General features: G+C 33.4%; 3 protein-coding genes across 5 annotated transcripts in view; all 3 read right to left on the bottom strand.

Moving 5' to 3' along the window:
• Positions 1-917: 917 nt before the first annotated feature.
• On the bottom strand, positions 918-11,523 carry LOC144837017 (frizzled-7-A-like). 2 transcript variants are annotated; one of them, XM_078691992.1, is made up of 3 exons: positions 10,688-11,523; positions 4,028-4,114; positions 918-2,423 (listed from the first exon to the last, which is right to left on the bottom strand). In XM_078691992.1, exons 1-3 carry the CDS (start codon positions 11,190-11,192, stop codon positions 2,122-2,124), a joined length of 894 nt encoding a protein of 297 aa, XP_078548118.1. In that variant the 5' UTR covers positions 11,193-11,523; the 3' UTR covers positions 918-2,121. The 2 variants fall into 2 exon arrangements, with proteins under 2 accessions (XP_078548118.1, XP_078548127.1); XM_078692001.1 differs by lacking the exon at positions 10,688-11,523 and adding an exon at positions 8,614-9,040.
• A 3,171-nt stretch (positions 11,524-14,694) lies between these two features.
• LOC144837056 (frizzled-2-like) lies at positions 14,695-16,550 on the bottom strand. The gene has a single exon (XM_078692043.1). The coding sequence runs from the start codon at positions 16,029-16,031 to the stop codon at positions 15,267-15,269; it is 765 nt and encodes a 254-aa protein (XP_078548169.1). The 5' UTR covers positions 16,032-16,550; the 3' UTR covers positions 14,695-15,266.
• Positions 16,551-17,544: 994 nt separating this feature from the next.
• The window catches only part of LOC144836970 (cyclin-dependent kinase 14-like), a 48,170-nt gene continuing 44,281 nt past the window's right edge, over positions 17,545-21,433 (bottom strand). For both annotated transcript variants that reach the window (XM_078691931.1, XM_078691938.1), the window contains one exon: positions 17,545-18,839. The gene's annotated coding sequence lies outside the window, so the exon portion shown is untranslated. The remainder of the gene's footprint in view (positions 18,840-21,433) is intronic.

Here is a 21,433-nt window from a genome sequence, read left to right as displayed (position 1 = left end):
GTTCAGATTCATAATACAGATACATACATACAGAGATGAGTGATATCTCTATATGGTAACATTACCGTAATTGAAAAGAGTATTACATAACTTTAGTGTCAATACCTTACGTCACGCCTAATTTCGGCTCGACTCTACTATCAGTTTTAAAACGTTAATGGCGCTATTATTAGGTTTTTCCAGTATTTTTTCCTCTGAATCGCTCTTCCTTCGTTTCATTCTTCTTAAAAGTTCAATGATATTTATTTTAACATCAATTTTTCTTTAATATGGAAATATGGAAACATTTTTCTTGTTTCCATGATAAAAAAGGGTGCATTTGAACACTTACGGTACTAAATTAGTTACTGTTAATTCACAGCTCATCTTTATCGCGTGAAATGTCTCTTACAACCGTTTGTATTGTACGCGTTCAACGGACTAGAAAGCTAGGACAGTAGGTATTAAATAATTCGGTGTCTTTTGATATACCGCCACCAGACGGCATTCTTTTGATGTTCACTTTCAATAAAAAGTATATATTTACGGTTGATTTGCTCTTAGAAAATATAGATAACTTCCTGAATACATTTCATACACACACTACTCTTGCGGCCTAGTAAGTAGGCCTTTACCAATACTATTATAGGCTTATGGGCCTTATCTACGAGGAAGGATAAGCCCTAACGTTTCTAGGCCTACCTACCTACTAAGTTACTACACCGTCTAATTTCAGAGATATTAGAGATGAGTAAAATTATTTGTAATTTTAATCTTCCTCTGGTATAAAGCAAATCCTATTTTTTATTAACTGAACATTGCATGAGGCATATACGTGTTTACAACAAAGTCACTTCACCGGGAATAAATGGTCAAGCTATTGCTTGTAAGCTAAGTAGCAACAATTAGAAGATTTTCAAAGGTTGATAATTTTAGGCTATTGCAGGTCGGCGCACAAGTACACACGTGTAAACGATAACCGTGATGAAAACGTCATGATACAAAAACAACGCATTACGTATGATACGTGTACGAAACCTATGTTTAATTCAAATTAATGAACAACAACTTTAAAATATACGAATTTGTACAAATTTTAAGAAATAATGTTAGCTATTTGGCCAGTAGTTTATATACAAACCGGATATCGGTACAGAAATTAACAAACTTTTCTTTAAAACAATCTTTTTAATGAAATATATTGTTTATTTGCAGTAAAGTCTACGATATGGTATAATGAATAGGCTAATAATATAAAAAGTACGAGAAAACGAAACAGGGCGCCATTCAGAATCTGTCTCAAGCACTTTTTACTGGGTTTAAAACATCGAATATAGTGTTAAATATTCAATAGTATTTTAATTAAACTACTTAGTTCTGTACAAGATCATCACAGGCCTATTTATATGGAAGATAACAATAAAATAAATTGTCAAATCATTTTGTATTAGGTATAATAGGTACGTGTTTTATGTCTCCCTCTGAACAGTATAAAATATTTCCAATTCACAATATACACAGCGCCCTCTTTCGCCCTTGAAAAGTTAATAACGTTATCATTTCTATCATAAAATTCCAAACATGAGATTCCTACAAAAATATTAAAGATACAATTATTAATTAATTAATTGAATAAATGTTAGCCTTGCTTTTTATTCAATTTAAAGACAAATATCAACTTAGCTTGACTGAGTCGGGTATCTCGAGAGAGTAAGATTGTAGACTCTTGCATTTCGAGGAAAGTTATAACCACCCAGGCGGTTTTCAAATCTAGTAGGACCATTCCAGTTATTTTCATATACCTCATGTATGGATAACTGCAATATATCATATGTATAACGAACAAACATACACACGTTCTCTCTTATAATATTAATAATATAGATGAATTATATTTAATGGTGATCGAAACATCGTAAATAGTCAAAAAACATTTCTACCCATGTTTTAATAATTAATACTGATACTAACACCCTTAATAATATACATTTTTATTTTTTTGTAATAGATAACGCGTCACAATTTATTATCGAGATTGTGCGACGCGTGTTTGTGCACGTTATGCGTTTGATAAATAAACCAATGGTTCACCGGTTCGTGGACCACCGTCAACAACCGTCTACTTTTTTTGAATAATCACAATCAGCAGTCTAAGTCTACAAATTTTCTAATGGTCTGTCTGAAGTCTCTCGATCGTGTCCAGGCGAATACAGAGCTGATGACCAGCCTTTTATTGTCTTTGTAACCCATAACAAGAAACTCTTCCCCTGGCTTCATAACGTTGCAACACTCAGGAGCTGCGGTGTTGCGCATGTGGAACAACATCGCCTTCAAATCGCGTTTCTTCAGACCATCGCGTTTATATATTTCACGTTTTCGATCATTGGCTTGGTACGTTGTTTCTTGCACTGTGCTTGAAATGGATTCTAGACGTATCTTCATTACTGAAAGAAAACAAGAAAAGAAATCATCAATAAATAACCTTACAGTGCGGAAAATACCTCTTTCAAAACGTGTCAATCAGAATAGAAAAGGATATTGCTTAGGCATAAAAAGCGTGCCATACTTTCTCCGTGGATTCTATATCACGCTAACCCGCATTTTAAGTTCACAAGAAGAAAGAAAGAGTATAAACGCGCTGATCAAGTCCCCTGATAGAAGATTTAGAGGTACCCTGGCATTTACTCGAGATAGTAAACAATTAAATGTGATCGCGCCAACAGCCAACTTCCTGAATCTGCCGTTTGTTTTTCATCTGTCAATACAATTTAATAAGACAAAGAACATCAACTCTATCCCCCTTTTGCTTCTCTATTTGAACCCATTGGAATGTAATATATTAAGGAATGGTTTTTATGGGCCTTGACTTACGGTAATGCTGTTTATACCGTAAAGTGGGTCGAAGAAAATTGATAGTGATGTAATTTTAAAATACTTTTTTAACAAATTATTTTATGAGATCACCGAGAGTAATCGACATTTAAAACGTGCTAAAAAATCAGGATGTATTAGTCATGAAATTAAAAAAAAAATCATAAAAACGATGGGTTGTAATTCGTTTAGATTAAAACGTACGTGTCCTTCTATAAAGTTTTTTAACGCATGAGGGCGCTATACAGTAAATGTATTAATTTTGTTGTACCGTATGTGATCATATTGTTTATCTGAATAATTAAAAAGAGGACTACTGTAGCAGTTTCGGTCATATCATGCTTGCCAGTACTGAGTGCTGAGCTCAGAGCTGTTTTTAAGCCCGAGTTTTGATTCCAAATAATTTAATTTTGCTTTGACATGAAAAGCAACCTAACCATCTGACATAATCGTTCATAAATGTAGAAAACACGGAAATGCATCATCTTTATAATTATGTTCTGCTGCACTGGAGGGAATTCAAGCAAGTCCAACCAGGTTCATAAACCAGTTAAGGTTATTGAGCATCGAGTTAGTCGAGGGCACATGGGTCTAGGCCAGGTGTTTAACCAGTACCGGTATTTTCACCCTTGATTGATTGGAGTTTATAGGCCTAGAAAAACTATATGTACGGGTAGTAAAATGATAGCAGGTAAAAAGATGGAATATAAAACAAAGCCTGGGAGATTTCCGCAGCTGCTGTGACTGAAGTTATCTTTGTACATCTATCATGATAATACAGGGAGACACACATACCGTATCTTTTTATTCTATATGCCTAAGACAGGAAGAAAATGAAACCCTCTCTTTTGACAATAGATTTGTCTTGTACGTATCCCCAAAGATAAGATCCGGTCTGACGAAAAGTGACTCACGAATATTGATCGATGAATTGAGTGACTTAAGCATGGTTTTCACGTAAGTGCAACGCACGATGAGCTAACCAATCACAAGCGACTTCGGATTATTGATCACGTTGTGATTCGTCAAACTGCGCGCGCTTATGTTCTCGCGCTGCGTCCAAGTGGGAACCAAGCTTTATACGTACCAATGAATATTTAAAAACTATTATTAATATTATTCTGCGATATGGTTTAATACAATCTAAATGAATGTAGTATAAAACATAAATACTTACCAAAGTGTGCTTTGCAGAATTCAGAAAGAATATCTTCGTAAACAATAGTGCTAGATTCGAAGCAATAAGTAACATCGTCTACTGGAACTGAAAGTTAAAGAAAAGAATAAAATAAGTAAAGAATACATATAAACTCGAACTTACATTTAACATTGCCTTTTGCAATTTGATGTATTTTTCTTTGTTGTTTTAAATGTATTTGTAAATGACTCGACTACAAGATAGAAAATTAAAGAATTCTAAAAACAGAATGATATAATGATATTAGGCTTGCTATTTAACGCAATGTTTATATATGGTGGAAAAAAGTAGGCGTATTTATTTTTTCTTTACAATTTTCAGTAATTCGATGGAAATATGAACACTGCCGGTGGTCTTTTAAACTTCAAGATGTGTTAGTTTGTGTTTGTCTATTTTGAATGACAGACGATCCTTTTTTCACCCTTTCCAACTTTGGTATACTAACACAGTCTCAAATTGTTCTCACCTCAGAGCTATAGGGGGTGATTTTAACCACACTGGGTGGGAATAGGAACACGAAAGGAAAATACAGTAGTATCATCTTACTAAAAGGATTCAGTTACGCGAGTTGACGAGACCGTTTAAAATCTATAAACGTCAATTTTATTTGCTAGTAATAGTTTTATTATGTTGTAATGAATATTATACGATCAATTTGAGATGTGCATAAAACTAAGTATTCTGCTAAAACGGTCATAACATTGTGTTAAGTTTCTATGACACGTATTACAGAAACCTATGACGTATTTTAGAAATAAGTGTGTTAGTAACCCGGATGTATGTGAACTTAAGATTTTCTCCTAAGCTAACACTGGACTTGTTCAGCCAAAATCCACTGTCGGGCAGACGATTGGCGACTTGACCAACATAAAATTACAACTCTTTTGAAACTGATAAATAAAAAAAACCCCAAAGAAACAAAACACCGGAATCGGACACGACATCGGGTTACTATACCGATTAGATCACTGTACTATTAATTACTATTATTACTAAAAACCTGCCAAATCCCAGACCACAACAAATAGCAACAACTGAACCGAAATTAACGTTTTTGAAAAAAAGGTGATAAAGTTTAGAATAGTTTGAAAATCTGATTCTGTCGCATCAGAGTATTTTCGCTGATGCGTTATTTCAAATTAATTGGCGAAAAATTTTGGGGACGGTAAGGTAACTACACCAGATGATGTTATCACCTGAAACAATTGGTCAAATAGGTCCTTCCCCTAAAGGCTGACGGCTTAATGTATCACCTTGGAGCGGTATCCTTTGAAGTATATAGCTACTATGTAAAGTACCGTATCAATGGATACTTAAGTGCATCTCCAATGAGTTTAGTTTACAAGATTGTTTGCCTTTCGTATTGGAAATGTTATCAAATTGAACTGGATTTTAACGCTATTCTTAGTCAAAGAATCCTATAGACTGAGAAGAGACATGAAGGCAACTTAATAGGTTAGACAAGCAAACAAACATACCTAAGTTAGGCCTAAACATAAATGTTTGCAAATATCTCCTTCTGACATTCTATTTTCTAACCTTGATCCTATTATCAGATTAGGCTAATTATATGTAATTTTAAAGCAATATTATTATTTCTATATGATTGAAATCAGACACAGCTTAGATTTGCTTCATTTGGTTCAATAATATCTAAATTTCTAGGTGTTTATATTTACTGGTCTGTCGCTTACAGACTGCTGCTGACGGATTTCAATCAGCCAAAAGATCTTATCAAATTTACACACATTACTCGCCAATAATAGAGATATCCATATCGGTACCACAGATTAGTTTTAGAAACGAAAAAAAACGATTTTTTAAAAAATAACTTTGTATTGAAGGTTTAATACCCTAAACTCCCATGTCTACTACATTCCTTGTAATTTTGTTGTCATACCTTGATTTCGATCAATTACGATGAATAATAAATTGATATCACTTGTTGTTGGTATTATGATATAGGCCTACTAACTAGTTATTTATAAAATTTGTCTTTTAGAAACTAAACCGATGCAGGCTTAAACAAAGTTTAATCCGAGGTGTCACGGAAAATTAGTTATTATACGAATTACCGTTTTGTAAGTTTTTGTGATTTACATCATCACAGTGGTATTTCATTTATTTCATAAATAAAAGGCAAAATGGTCAATGGAATTGAAAAGTCATCCTGATATAACACAAGGGCTAACAGTAATTCCAACTTAATTCTAACACGAACGTACCGTTCAAACTAATACTATTACACCCATTAAAGGAAAACCTTAATCCATAAACAGTAAAATGAAAGGCAACTAATGGGTACGGGCTAACTTAAAACGAATTAGCACGGAGAAATAAGTACAGTACTTATTTGGAATTAGATACGGTAGTATTTAATCTGATGTTTAACGTAGTCTATGGTATACAATGACACAAATGATTTTCATTTGACGTCATAGATCGACAGACAGGCAGGCGGACAGACGGACAAACAGACGGACTGTGTGGGATGAAATGGATGGATAGATAGATGATTAGCGAAGGCTATTTTTGGACTCCTTTTCACATATTGTACTGTATGTATTATATGTGAATAAAGTTGAAGTTGAAGTTGAATGTTACTGGATAAATGAGTTGGGATAGATTGATGAATTAATGGGTTGGGATGGATTGGTATATAGATTAATATCTTCATTCATTCACAATTATAATGTTCAATAGTACCAAAAGAATCGGGTGCTTGTCAAATTTGGATACCATTTACATTTACAGTTTAAAGTTTAGGCCTTCAAGTACATTAAATATGATTTAATATTACTGAAGAACATTAGCAAATGTTGAATATACGGTAACAACTGGTCGATTAGTCACCTGTTCAAAGTAATAAGTGTTGATTGGTGGAACGAACCAAATGTGGTACGCGGCATGTGCTGCACGACAACATTAAAAAAAGTGATTATTTTTCCAACATTAATCTTGAAGCGGTTATTACCAGTGAACTTGGACAAGTCCCAGTTTGTGGTAAGTAACCTTTCAAAACGTCATCTAAATCTCGTGAGTACGACAAGGCGGTTTCTAACAGATGTAATTGCACCGTGTACCCATGTAATTTTATAATCAATCAATGTTTTTACACTAGAATAATAAGCCAAGTTTAGATGGCGGGTTGACTCAAAGGAGTTGAGAATGATGGACATTCTTTAGATGATTGGACACTTCCTGTAGTGGACTGGTATGCTTCGGCTAAAGAAATGACCAAGACAAGACATACCAAGACGAGAAATGACCAAGACGATGGAAGAAACTTACAAAGGGAATATTAGAGAATATTTGATAGAAAAGGCTTGTTCAATAAATACAAAATGAGAACCATGACGCAATGATAAATCACGATGGTCATTCCTCGTATATTGGATGATTAGTGATAATGTGACGAGGAGATATCTGATGACGAATTAAGAGAATTTGCGATGGATTAAATTCAAATTTCAATTAAAAAACTAGGTCTACATGAACATAAGTCTATAGTCTAGTATTAGTAGGCCCATTACAACATGGGAAGGCCTAAGTTTGTATAGTATTAGAGTCCTATAAAACATGGGTAGGCCTAAGTCTATATAGTATAGTAGGCCTATGAAAACATGGATCCTAGTCTGTGGTATTAGTATAGGCATAGTAGGCGAAAGTCTATTAGTAGGCATATATGTATAGTATTACTGTAGTAGGCATTATGACAATAAATGTATTCAAATTATATTTTTCACTAAACTAAAAAATCACAGTACTGCGATTGCTGTCAAGTTAAATTATCCTAAACGATTGATGGAATGATTGCACGCGTGAACCTTTAAAACCTTGTCTTGGGCAACAGGTGCCGATATTCGGCAGCACGTCCCTTTGAGACAAACCGGTACAGGTATAACGGAAGAATGTTTCAATTTACCTACAACTTACTGGATCATTTAATTATACATTAATGAAGAATGTTAATATGACCTCATTTTCATGTAGGATATGGGAACCACACTTCAGCTGAACTGTTGAATTGGGCCACTAATTTGTGAATTATTCCCAACACACTTATTTTAAAGAGAGAGAAAAATATTAAAGGGTTTTTTTTCACAGTATTTTATTATTTTATCAATAATGTGTTGGGTTAATCATCAAGACAGATTCCTAGAATGTTCACTGGTATAACAATACACGTATACGGGGTCCTAATATTTAAATGTTATTCCCATTAAACTGTGTAAGTGTATGTGTTATCATACCTAATGGTTTGATCGGGGAACTTTATATCAAAACAAGAAACCAGTTAAACAAAATATAAAAAAGGATATTTTTTATGAGTATTTTCTAAGAGTCATATCATATAATGCTGTGAAAATTGTAGAGAATAAAACCATTATATTTAGTACTAATTAACCCACCTTGGTAAATTTAATAACACTTAATTATAGACACATAGAAATGTAAAACAAAACTGTGTGAAAGGACCCCACCCGTCACTGTGTACATTACAAAGGTATGTCAATCGTGTTATTAATGGTATTCATAATATTATGAACTGAAAACATTCTTACTTGGAGCAATTGTAGTTAATACTGGAGCAGGTCTTTTAGAAACATTATCATCAGTTCTATTACGATCAATGCAAAGGACACCAGGGCCGGCTTCTTTGAACTTGTCACACGATAGTTGCTCTGGCCAACTGAACCCAAACCTATTCATAAGAACTTCACATCCATATCTTGCTTGTTCGCAAAGATTCAAACACGGGGGGATGACAAAGTTTTGGATGCAGGGTGGTGCGTACATCATACAAAGAAAAAATCGCAAATCTTCGGAACATTCAACATTTACGAGCGGTAAAAATTGGGCAATTTCTGCGCCTGCCTCCTCCTGACTCTGGTGTTTAAGAAAATTAGGGAATATCGCCATATTGTACGGTAAGTTCTCGCACATCGGGATCGTTACCGGCTGACAATTTTGGTAAACTTCTTGTGGCCTACGAGTCTCAACTGATTGTCCATCCAAAAACGATAAAACAAAAATAATAAGTACATAACTCCATTATTTTTGGCATCTTTAAAAACGTCGATAAAAATAGAAAAATTGTACACGGCCAATCAAACTAGCCGTATTGCAATATAAATGAATAGCAAGCAAAATAGTTTGGCAAACGTACTTAAAGCTAAACGCAAAATAAATCTGTTTGCATCAATCTCACGTCGACGACGACTCCCACTGGAATGTTTCAATTTACCTACAACTTACTGGATCATGTAATTATACATTAATGAAGAATGTTAATATGACCTCATTTTCATCTAGGATATGGGAACCACACTTCAGCTGAACTGTTGAATTGGGCCACTAATTTGTGAATTGTTCCCCACACACTTATTTTAAAGAGAGAGAAAATATTAAAGGGTTTTTTTTCACAGTAGTATTTTATCAATAATGTGTTGGGTTAATCATCAAGACAGATTCCTAGAATGTTCACTGGTATAACAATACACGTATACGGGGTCCTAATATTTAAATGTTATTCCCATTAAACCGTAAGTGTATGTGTTATCATACCTAATGGTTTGATCGTGGAGAAATTCTTTGATTTGGTTGACGCGTTAATGTCTTGGTCAATTTCTTGTTCACTTAAAATATCTGTATAAAAAATATAGAAAATGTATTCTGAAGTATACGGTACTTATCTGAAAGTTCACCCGAAGACAAATTCAGATAGCCTACTCCAGTAAATGACATTTAATCGTATAGATAATGGCGGGGATTATATCTACAAATTCAGCTAGCCTACTCCAGTAAACGACATTTAATCGTATAGATAATGGCGGGGATTATATCTACAACAAAATAACTAGGCCTATTACATGTACATCTTAGGAAATTGCCAAAATCGGAAATGATATTGAAAGATAATTATGTCTTGCTACAGATGCAGATTAAGTGCATCCTTGAACGTGAAGACATCATACCAAGATGGAACGTGAGTTGGATCTGTCTTCAAAGAAACTGATTCACATAAAGTGAGCTGCTGACTAAACTTATCTGATAAAGAAACACTTTTATATTAACTTTTGTAAACTTGAATGAAACGTGATCATAGTTCCGTCTTGAAGAACATTGATGGAATTTGGTTAATCGAGAAAAAGTACAATAACTATTTGAAATATATTGGACGATTTAGTTAGCTGGCTTACTGTATAAACTTATTATGGAAATGACAAACTTAATAATATAACTAACTAGTATTGTTGATGAAAAGAGTGGCAAAGTGGCTACAAAGATCAAAGTATATTGATCGAAACGTCGATCAGAACTATAACGTGGTGTACGGTACCACAAACTTTATATCAAAACAAGAAACCAGTTAAACAAAATATAAAAAAAGGATATTTTTTATGAGTATTTTCTAAGAGTCATATCATAAATGCTGTGAAAATTGTAGAAAATAAAACCATTATATTTATTACTAATTAACCCACCTTGGTAAATTTAATAACACTTAATTATAGACACATAGAAATGTAAAACAAAACTGTGTGAAATGACCCCACCCGTCACTGTGTACATTACAAAGGTATGTCAATCGTGTTATTAATCGTATTGATAATAATGAACTGAAAACATTCTTACCTGGAGCAATTGTAGTTAATACTGGAGCAGGTCTTTTAGAAACATTATCATCAGTTCTATTACGATCAATGCAAAGGACACCAGGGCCGGCTTCTTTGAACTTGTCACACGATAGTTGCTCTGGCCAACTGAACCCAAACCTATTCATAAGAACTTCACATCCATATCTTGCTTGTTCGCAAAGATTCAAACACGGGGGGATGACAAAGTTTTGAATGCAGGGTGGTGCGTACATCATACAAAGAAAAAATCGCAAATCTTCGGAACATTCAACATTTACGAGCGGTAAAAATTGGGCAATTTCTGCGCCTGCCTCCTCTTGGCTCTGGTGTTTAAGAAAATTAGGGAATGTCGTCATATTGTACGGTAAGTTCTCGCACATCGGGATCGTTACTGGCTGACATTTTTGGTAAACTTCTTGTTGCCTACGGGCCTCAACCGATTGTCCATCCAAAAACGATAAAACAAAAATAATAAGCAAACATAACTCCATTATTTTGGGCATCTGTAAAAACGTCGATAAAAATAGAAAAATTGTACACGGGCAATTCAAACGAACGTATTAAAATCTAAATGAACAGCAAGCAAAATAGTTTGGCAAACGCACTTGTTGAAAACTAAACGCAAAATAAATCGGTTTGCATCAATCTCACGTCGTCGTCGACTCCCACTGGAATATGTTGATTTCTTGTAGAACTTGGCTTGATATTTGCTGCGAGGGGCAATTACCTGTGATTGGTCAAAATGATTGCAACATTAACACTACGACGTTACTTATGCTTGATGGATGTGTGAACACTGGATTCTCCCAATAGTAACGTAACAGCATGGGGCAGTGCGTTAAATACCTACATGGACAGAATGTAGCAATCACCCTATTCAAAAGAAACGGATGTTGATCATTGAAATCAGCAATATTGACAGCAACAGAGAATGTGCAGTATCCGCTGTTTATCATACATTTAAAAAATAAAGTACAAGTTGATGACACGTTTTCAGAACAATGATCCCCCCGCAAAATTCACAATTTGGAAGAGTCCATTGTGTTGTCGACGACGCAGCCTTTTGTTGTTCTTTCACGACTATACTTTTGTACGCGTAAAGTCTGTTGTAAGATGATTGTAGATTTTGGACTTTATTAGATTTATATATGACCCTTTATTGGCACACTAAATAAGTACTCGACAGAGGTTTGGACAAACTTTAACATTTAATATCAAATTAAATATAACGTGTTAACCCTTTGACTTTTAAAGTGCACTTTTAAGCTGTATCTTTCGACCGTGAACAATCTCTTTGAAGCTCATAAATCACACAAAATATCGCATTTTTTAACAAAATAAAATATATTATAACAGCGAAACATTTCAATAAACATTTCAATTATGAAATATCGATTTTAAAATAACAATGTGGTCAAATGTGTTGATATCCCAAAAACTAATTGATAAAAAAAAATTCTTTCTATCACCATTCACAACATTTAGTATAGGCCTATCGGTATAAAATATATATTCTTATATTAATGCTATATCCTATATTTAACATTAGACAACATTGTAACTCATTTCAAAGACTCGTTTTACGGTATAATGTTACTGTAACCGTCCTATAAACGGATAGTTTTCTTGGTATATTTTATGGTTTTTTACGACGGTAACTATAAGAGTTTAGTCTAGCCTTTTATTATTGGCAATAAGAAAGATAATAAAACTTATCGTTATTAATATGATATTGGTTTTATTACAACATAAATAATATGAAAAGTGTAGAAGGATAAAAGCGTTTGTGAATATTTTGGCTCCACTGTCGAGGTGTTGGTTAGTTTTTCGTATTAAGTTAATGATTTGCTGTCGAAATGGTACCAATTCAGAAAGCAATTTAAAGTAAGGGGTGGGGCGGCTAATGAGTTGCAGCATCCATGTGCACGGTTCACAAACTTCAGCCTAAAACACCCCAAAACAAAATGACGGAATTGTAGCCATCGAACCAGGCTCATGATGAATCAGAACACTTGTCGGGACTCCTTTGACTGTCGGTAAGCCACACACATTACAGACGACTTAGTTTATTTTCATACCAATTCCTTATTACGAACTGTTCTTTTTGTTTATTGCTTGGTGAGAATTTGTTTAGGAATAGCCAGTCGTGTTACGGAACTCTGTACGGTACCGTAATGGGGGGTTATTTTCTTGGCGCTACATACACAAAGCACAGTCGACGAAACTATAAATTACTGTTGCTTCAGTTCTGTTTGCTATTTCAGACAGACAGAACATGATCGTGAAAGGACCTGGTGCATTTACACGCTCAATTAGATACTTATTTAATGTAGTATACTTACGTGAATAAAAACAGGTTGAAACTATTTACACATAATTAACATAATTTTTAAATTTAGTACTAATGTATGATGGGCTCGTGATGACTATTCGTCACCCCATGCACCAAACAACATGGTGCATAAAGTATACCCGCGTGTTCAAATTACATAAAGTATACCCGCGCGTCCACATTGCATAACGTATACGCGCGCGTCCACAATGAATAAAGTATCGCGCGCGTCTACATTACCTAAAGTATACGCGCGCGTCCACAATACATAAAGTAGACGCGTGCGTTCACATTTCGTACGATTACTCTATCTACAGTATCAAAGCGCGTTCAAATCGTTGCATATGGTATTTCTTTGACATATCATTTAAAATTATAAATATTATTATGATGATGACGAAGTTAATGATGAATGAAAGATAATGAAGATGACACTAATGAAGATGCTCACTATAATAAATATTATAACGAGGGTGATTGATCAAAAGTAATCTTCCGGAACTATTTATTTTAGACTAATGAGCATTACTACTACACAACATGTCGGCACTCTTTAATAAGTGTTTAACATTCTATTATGAGTTAAGTGGTCCTATTAACAGATAATCACATCTAGAAATGTTTCAATCAACACAAATGATAGATTTGAACCATTATGTGAAGGTCACTTCTGCTTTTAACTACCCGATTACCCCGAGTGATACAATAAGGACTAATGAGCTACGTATTGTTGGACCAATATTTATCCACTCGCGGGATATAGTGCTCAACGGTGTTTCTCAACGCCGCTAGAATTATTTACATACCAGAGGCGTACGTCAGTGTCATAATAAAGGATTTAGGCCTATTTATATTTTGCATAAAAGGAAAAAAACACAAGCAGGGTTACTGTTTAATCTTGCACAATATTAGTACCAATTGTCATTAGGATTGTAATAAAATGCAATCCTATTTGTTGAATTAACCTTGTTCAGTAAGTTGGTAAATCCACAAAGTCATAACTAATTTTAGTTCAATATTTGTTATCGTGCGCAGATGATGAATTATTCAATTTATCATACTCTTGTCCAGCGTCACTCAAAACATGGAGGTTTCGATTTGACAACTGGTTACGTCATGTTCGTCTGGACCAGAATCCGACAAAAACCGATTCAAGGAATCGACGACGACGACGACAATGCGTCACGTCGGAAATCGAAAGCGCCATTACCGTAGAGTTTACGCGCCATAATCCAAAGTAACAAACTACAAAAGCAGACTTTTCGCTAAAATTAAGAACGGTATAAAAAAAAGGTGTACACTTAAAAGTAGCATTAATCTAAATGCCAACTTTAAGTCAATGGCTACCAGATGTCTCTAAGAAGACGGTTACTGGAACCAGTACCAGTATTTTAGTTCAGCAAAATATAGTGAAATGATATAGCAAAGGAACCCATTTATCAGAACGTAAACTACATGATTTATATAACACAGCGCCATCTATAGGCAGGTTTAACAACTCGGACAAAAAGGAAATTAAATGAAACATTTGAACAATAATTTAATGTCTAAAAAAAGCTAAAAACAATATTTTCAAAGCTGAACAGCGTTCGGTTTTACAGTAAGTTGTTCTTTTTTGTCACCCAGATGTTTATACACTCATATAATAATATAATTTTAATATAATAAATAATATAAAATGATAATGTTTTCCGTCAGTAAGTATATTTAAAATTTATTTAATAAAAAAATGTCAATAATGGTACGGTTCTCTGGAAACGTCCACTCTATTGCGCTCTTAATATTTCGTCCAAAAGCGCTATCATAATAGAACAGTTACTTGAACCAGTATAGAAGAGTTTGAGTTCGTTCACCAGTCCAAGAGGTATAGTATCAATGCTGTATTAGCAAGATGGTTAAAATATCAACAGTTATTGGTAATACATTTGACCATAGCCTAATCAACGCTTTATTTAGTTAGAAATGCATCTGTACAAAGTATTGAACAGTTAATAAATATTAACACAAAAATAAAACAAAATAATTTTTCGCTTCTGTGTAATTCGTTCAGCGTTAAAAATGTCATATTTTCTCAACACTAGAAAAGTATCCAAATATCCATCCTAAAAACATTTCCAGATTCGAGAGTTTTCGAAAAATATTTTAATCTTTTGACTCAAAACTCTACAAAATAGCATACAGGGATTACAATAAACAACGAAATAGGTAGAAAGATACGGTAACTTGCTGCTAAACTTGTGATAAGTTAAGTTTCTATAAACAGATAATTCATAAACGCTAAAAGTACAAGTGTAAATGTTGATTTATTCAAACAATAACCAGAATTATTTCCACTGACCGTTGATGTGGTATATTGTGTTATCGTATCGATGTCTTGTCTGGGATTGCTATATCCCAGGCCACCGTGTGCTGTAGGTAAAACTTTAGTATTTGGTTTAACGTTCAAAGAGGATTTTGAGCAAATATTTCGAGTTTCTTCAGACGTTGATGAACCAGGCGTTGTATGGGGTGCAGTATGCTGTAATCCATTTCCTCTATCCGTTGATCTATCTTTATCAAAGCAAAATCCTGATTTGGGATAACGGAGGCAGTCAAGATGTTCCGGCCAATCGAAGCCTTTAGAGTTAACAGCAGGTTCGCAGCCTTGTCTTACAGTTTCACAGAGCTGACGACATGGCGGAAACGGCTTATAAGACACCATGTTACACATTGGTGTATACACAGCACATATAAATAACTGAAGATCCTCTGAACATCCACTGAAATATTCGTAGTTATAACTACTGATTTCTAGGCTGGCCTCGGTTTGGCTTCCATGTCCAAGAAAGTTTGGCATATGTGTCATGTTGTATGGCATCTCGGTACACATGTCTATCTGTATAGGTTCGCATTCATAAAGATATCCAAGATCCTGAATCAAAGGGTTGCAATTAACGACGTCCATCAAAATATAAATAATCATGTATAGATACATAGTAATACTTCCTTTTTCTTCCAATATCAAAATCATTAAAAGCACTTTCCACAGCCAATCATTGACAACTTCGTTTTCTATATCCGGTCGCTCAGCTTCTCAGAATTGTTTGGAGAAGCAGAGAGAATCGTTTGTTCCTCTATTTTTTACAGTCAAATATTGTCGAATGCATTCTATCGAACAAAATACCGTCTGCTTCCAGCGTTTCAGCAGACTATAGGGTGAACATTCACGGCAGGAATTATTAGTAGAACGTTGAAAGGTCAATAAATGTTTTGAGAAAACGCAGCAAGAATGTAAAATCCGGATAATACTTCCGAAGTCGTGACCAGTTAGATTGTGAACTCAATGTCAAATGAAAGAAGCGCACGCGATTAATAATTCTAAAATTAATTTGCCTCCACAGTGCTCAGCAGGTGGCAGATACCAACGAGTTTGCATCGGAATGGAGGAACATCAGAACACTTCACAATCTGGCGCATCACAACAAAGCAGACAATCTAGTTTTGCTAATTACACGTTCTAACGAAGAGATTGAAATGAACGATGTAAGTAAACGTGATGATGTTAAGAAGACGAACTAGAAATAAATTACATGAGGCCTGCATCTCTGACAGTTATACTTGTCGATAATAACTAAACATAGCGGGAAACCTGACAAATTGTTGAGCAGACAACATGCGCTTTGAGGAGTTTGAACTTTAGTTGCCACAGCAAATTCATTGGTTTACAAATTTAACGCATCCACTTTTAGATATCAATTTTCCATTTGCAACGCTAATCGTTCAACTATTAAATTCATCGAAGTCTGCAGTAATTTTACAAAAACATGAAAAAGTCACAGAAATAAGAAACAATTTATTATCTTGGGTATTATCCGTCCGTCAGATGTTTAATTCAAGCGTTTTAACAACAACGTACTTTAAAAACAGCACTGAAACCATGAATGGATTGGATTTGCATAATCGACGTCAAATGACGGTAACGAAGGAATGTGAACCGTACGCCAGCAAAAACAACTTTTATAAAATAAATCCAGAAAACAATATCGTCATGAGAAACCTTTATTTAAGCACTTTGTATTACATATTGCAATCATCTTTGCTACTTTGAAAATGTCCTCTATATTGGAAATTATTACTGTAATATGATGGAAACAATGGGATTGTTATAATCTCCACATTTAGGATATTTACTAACCCGATTGGACCGCACCAAACGATTGGTTATATAAGTATTTAATGCTTTAGAATATCGCCATTATTTTAAACTGTCAATTTAGTTTCTTGAAACAAGACATCTTCATCTGGTGCTGTTCTTTTTAGATATTGAAATTAATTCAAACATGGTTATTTACTGTTGTTTTATAGCAATGAATTTTTATTATTGTGTATAATAAACTATTAATGATATAAATGTGAATAAAATGGTATATTTTGTATAATTCACAAAAATAAAAATAAATTCCCGAGTCCCCATTCACCTGTAATCCTCACTCAATCCCCACCCACTCAACTCCCCCCCCCCCGCCACTCAACCCCCACCCAGGTGCACGAAACATGAATATGCTGCCTTCAATTTAACAATACAAAATGAGCCCACTTTCCATACAAAAATCTAATTACATTAAACTGTACACTATCTGCTTTATACACTTCTCCCTTCTATACAATATCTGATGTTTCTATATGTCCAATTTTACATAATAAATATTATAAAAAAATATCTTTCTACCGAAATATAATTACTGTTTTGTCAAGTATTTAAAATAAAAACTTGATAATATATAACTTGGCTATAAGTTGTTTTAGATATTATACGAGTAATACAAAATACAAGCAATCAATTAATAACGATACTGGTAGGGCATGTTATAGCACACATTACTATGTTACCTTATGAAAGGCCAATCTTTGTCTTTGAATTAGAAAAATAATAAAAAGAATCTACTTAGGATATACATGTTAATTTCACTAAGTTAAAACAATCTATATTACAGCCAAAGATATATATTATATAATATAATACAGTATATATACAGTATTATATAATTCTAAAAAAAGTACACTATTTGGTCCTTAAAATTACAGAAAATCTTTAATTTCTTTTATTATTAAAAATTGAAAAAAAAACAAGATTCTATCTTTAAAAATGTTTTCTATACTATTATATTTTAGACAATTTTACAACAATTAAATTGAAATTCTAGTTAGGTGATTAATTAAAATTCTGAATCATTATTAATTTAAAAATATATATCAATATTTGATGAAAGAGAATTTTTTATATTATTATCTCTTATTATTTTGATCCAAATTAGGAGTTTTGTAATTATATAAAATGTTCAAAATATGTAATCTCAAACTGTTGAATAATTTTTGGAAAGATGTCATTTAAATTTATTTAAAATACTAAATTATAATAATGCTTGAGAGAAATTTGAAATCAGCTAGTAATAATGTTTAAAATAGATATAATTATAAATGGAATAGATTGAAATATTTGCAAGAAAAAGGAAGCATTTAACTGCGGATGCCCCTGCTTTCAAAGCAGATGCCCTGCCTACCATTAGACCACCAGGGCTGTCACGGTATACTCAAGTCTAAATGTTTAATATATTCTATTCAGAGTAAGTATGAAGAATATTTAGCATGAATGTGTGACTTAGTTACCACGTCGTGTGTGAGACAGCATTGCTGCCATGTACACAGGATAACATTACTATACCAAAAGATACCATTCAATGGGCATGTAACCATAATATGAGTGTTTATATACAGGATAGACAGAAAGAACCAGCCCAGCAATTAGTTTTCAGACAGCACTGCTGCCATATGTATGTTTCTGAAAGATAGAAAAGAGTAAAGATATATAGATTTTGTTCTAAAATAATCAAATGCTAAGTTATTTAAAGGAGAACAGAAGATGGAATGAGCTCCTTTCTATGTTTCTCTGTAAAATGTTTTATATGTTAAAGTGTAAGGAGGACCAAAGCTCTGTCTACACTATCAAACTTTATGTGACAACAAAATGTGATGTGCCCAAATATGGACACGATGATGTCATATCACTAACATATTCGGGCTTTTTTTGTCAAACTAGTTTGAGACAGACAGAGCTTAAGAAGAAATAATAATAATATAATGTGATAATGGATAATTTTTGATACTATTATTTCTTTATTATATAGATGATAAATTGTGTTTATTGTTGTGATCAATAAATGCTGGTTTATTACACCTGAGGAAAAAAAATCTTTAACATGTACAGACATATGTAATATTTGTTTATTATCTATCCTGAAATATGGTGAAATAAATAAATAAAAATAAATTATATATTATGTTTTTTATTGAAACAATCTGTAGATAAGAAAAATATATAAAGTATAATTATATTACAACCTCAATTTGTAATAGAATCATATCATATAACTTAATCTATAATGTTGTTATTTTAATTTATAGCATTATTTTTACTTTAAATTCATATCAATACAGTTCATTTTCTGATCTTTTACATATATCCTATGTTTTATCACCTTTATTAAATATCAAAGTGTTTTTGACTGCATGTTGATAAAGATAATAACAGCTCCTAATAGTTATATCTTATCAGTACAATCCAAACCAAAGGCTACAGTAAGTGTAGAAGCCGCTTCTCAGCTTCGGTAAGCTGACCTCAAACATGCTTCTGTCATGCATCTTCAGGCCATGACTTGCATCAGAAAGGATATCACACCAGGACCTGCCTACCGCAAATACCTCATTCAAAACGCTAGTACAGCAGGGGAGCCTAGTTAGAAATTAAATTTTTCAATTACATTTTGATTGCTAGCCAATTACTTGTATTCTTGTACAAATAGGCTTCCTGAGGTAGAATTGCATGTAAAAGGCGATAGACTTTGATTGGTTCAGTGAGGATGCTCGTTTTACCACAGGGTTCTCAGTTTCAAAACGGTGTTTAAAGTTCATACTTATGAAACACTCGCACATGGGTGCTTAAATTGAGCAATGAATATCGGTCTGGTTGTCTAATAATTAACAATCAGTTCGTCTGACTGAATACAAAATTTAATTTAGGTAATCTACCGAATCATCCTTCAATTTTCCACATAATGCTTTATTTAAAACAAAAAAGCATCATGAAACCTACACATTACTTTGAATATTAATGAATCAGAGCAGATTTGAACCAAGAACTTAAGGATTGGAAGACAAACATTTCACACCAAGCTTCTGTGCCACAATATTTTGAAAAGGAGGATAAAACAAGCAACAGGTGAATTTAAACATGTCTATCATAATGGAGAAAATGCGCACATCATTCAGCAGGAATCACTTGGCACATTAAAGGTCATTCAAATGTTATATTAAAGTAGCCCCAGCTAAATCAGTACACTTCTAATGACATTTAGGAAACAACAAATTAAGCTAAGAAAATGTCTCGTTGATAGATTGATGAAACCGGACAAATTTTAAGAAAAGAAAAACATTTTACAAACGTGCAGACAATGAATGTCTGATAGTTCAAATAGAATAGGTCTACTGATAATTTTTAATATTATTTAGGGACCACATTGGAATAAGTTGTTTATTTTTAAACTACTGTATGTGTTATTCTGTGCATCCTATTCGACTTCATTTATCCCATCTTTTTTATTTAAAAAAATGTTTATATCTTTTTTTATCTTGATTTTATATTTTATGTGGATTATGATGAGATGGCAAATAGAATCATCAAACTTTCAATTTCAGTGAAATCTACAGTAGTCTTATAGACATAGTGCTTCTAACTGGAGACCAACACATATTTGGAGGTACACCTGATTGTTGATCCTATTACAAATTTGAACTAGGAGAGATTTTCTCAGCAAAGATACTAAATATGTCTATAGTTATAGTTATACACCACATATTGCAATTTGTGTATGATTCATTCTTATAAATTGTTGCAACGAACATTTGGTAGAAGTTAAACTAAAACATCACAGGGGTTGAATTGACAACATTCCTAATTTTTAATTCACCATGACTTCACCTGAAATCGGACACAGCTCTTCCTCCAATTAAGGACTCCCTTGATTACACCCTGCAACCAATCAAGGAGGAGTTACTCTTACCCAAGACCACTTTTTGTTGTCCAGACAGAACTATTACAGTCTATATTTAACTTTATGGATAATTCCACAACTTTTCAATAGCAATGGTGCATAATATATCACATTTTTGGCTAGACTGGACAGATTTTGTCGTCCATTTTTCTAGATGTAAAATATTATTACAACGCACCATTCTGAAGAAAACAGTAGAATTATTACAAAATTAATCTTAACAAAAGATAAAAAGCTGTAGACAATTAAATGTTCGGTGCAATCAAAGAAAAAAAGCTTATATGATAAAATACTGGGTGCAACAAGCAACAAAGAAACAAATCAG

Source organism: Antedon bifida, chromosome 1, assembly GCF_963402885.1.
Source record: "Antedon bifida chromosome 1, ecAntBifi1.1, whole genome shotgun sequence".
In the NCBI taxonomy this organism is placed as follows: Eukaryota; Metazoa; Echinodermata; class Crinoidea; order Comatulida; family Antedonidae; genus Antedon; species Antedon bifida.
Note: the sequence above shows the minus strand (reverse complement) of the source record. Positions and strands in the feature narration are given on the sequence as shown.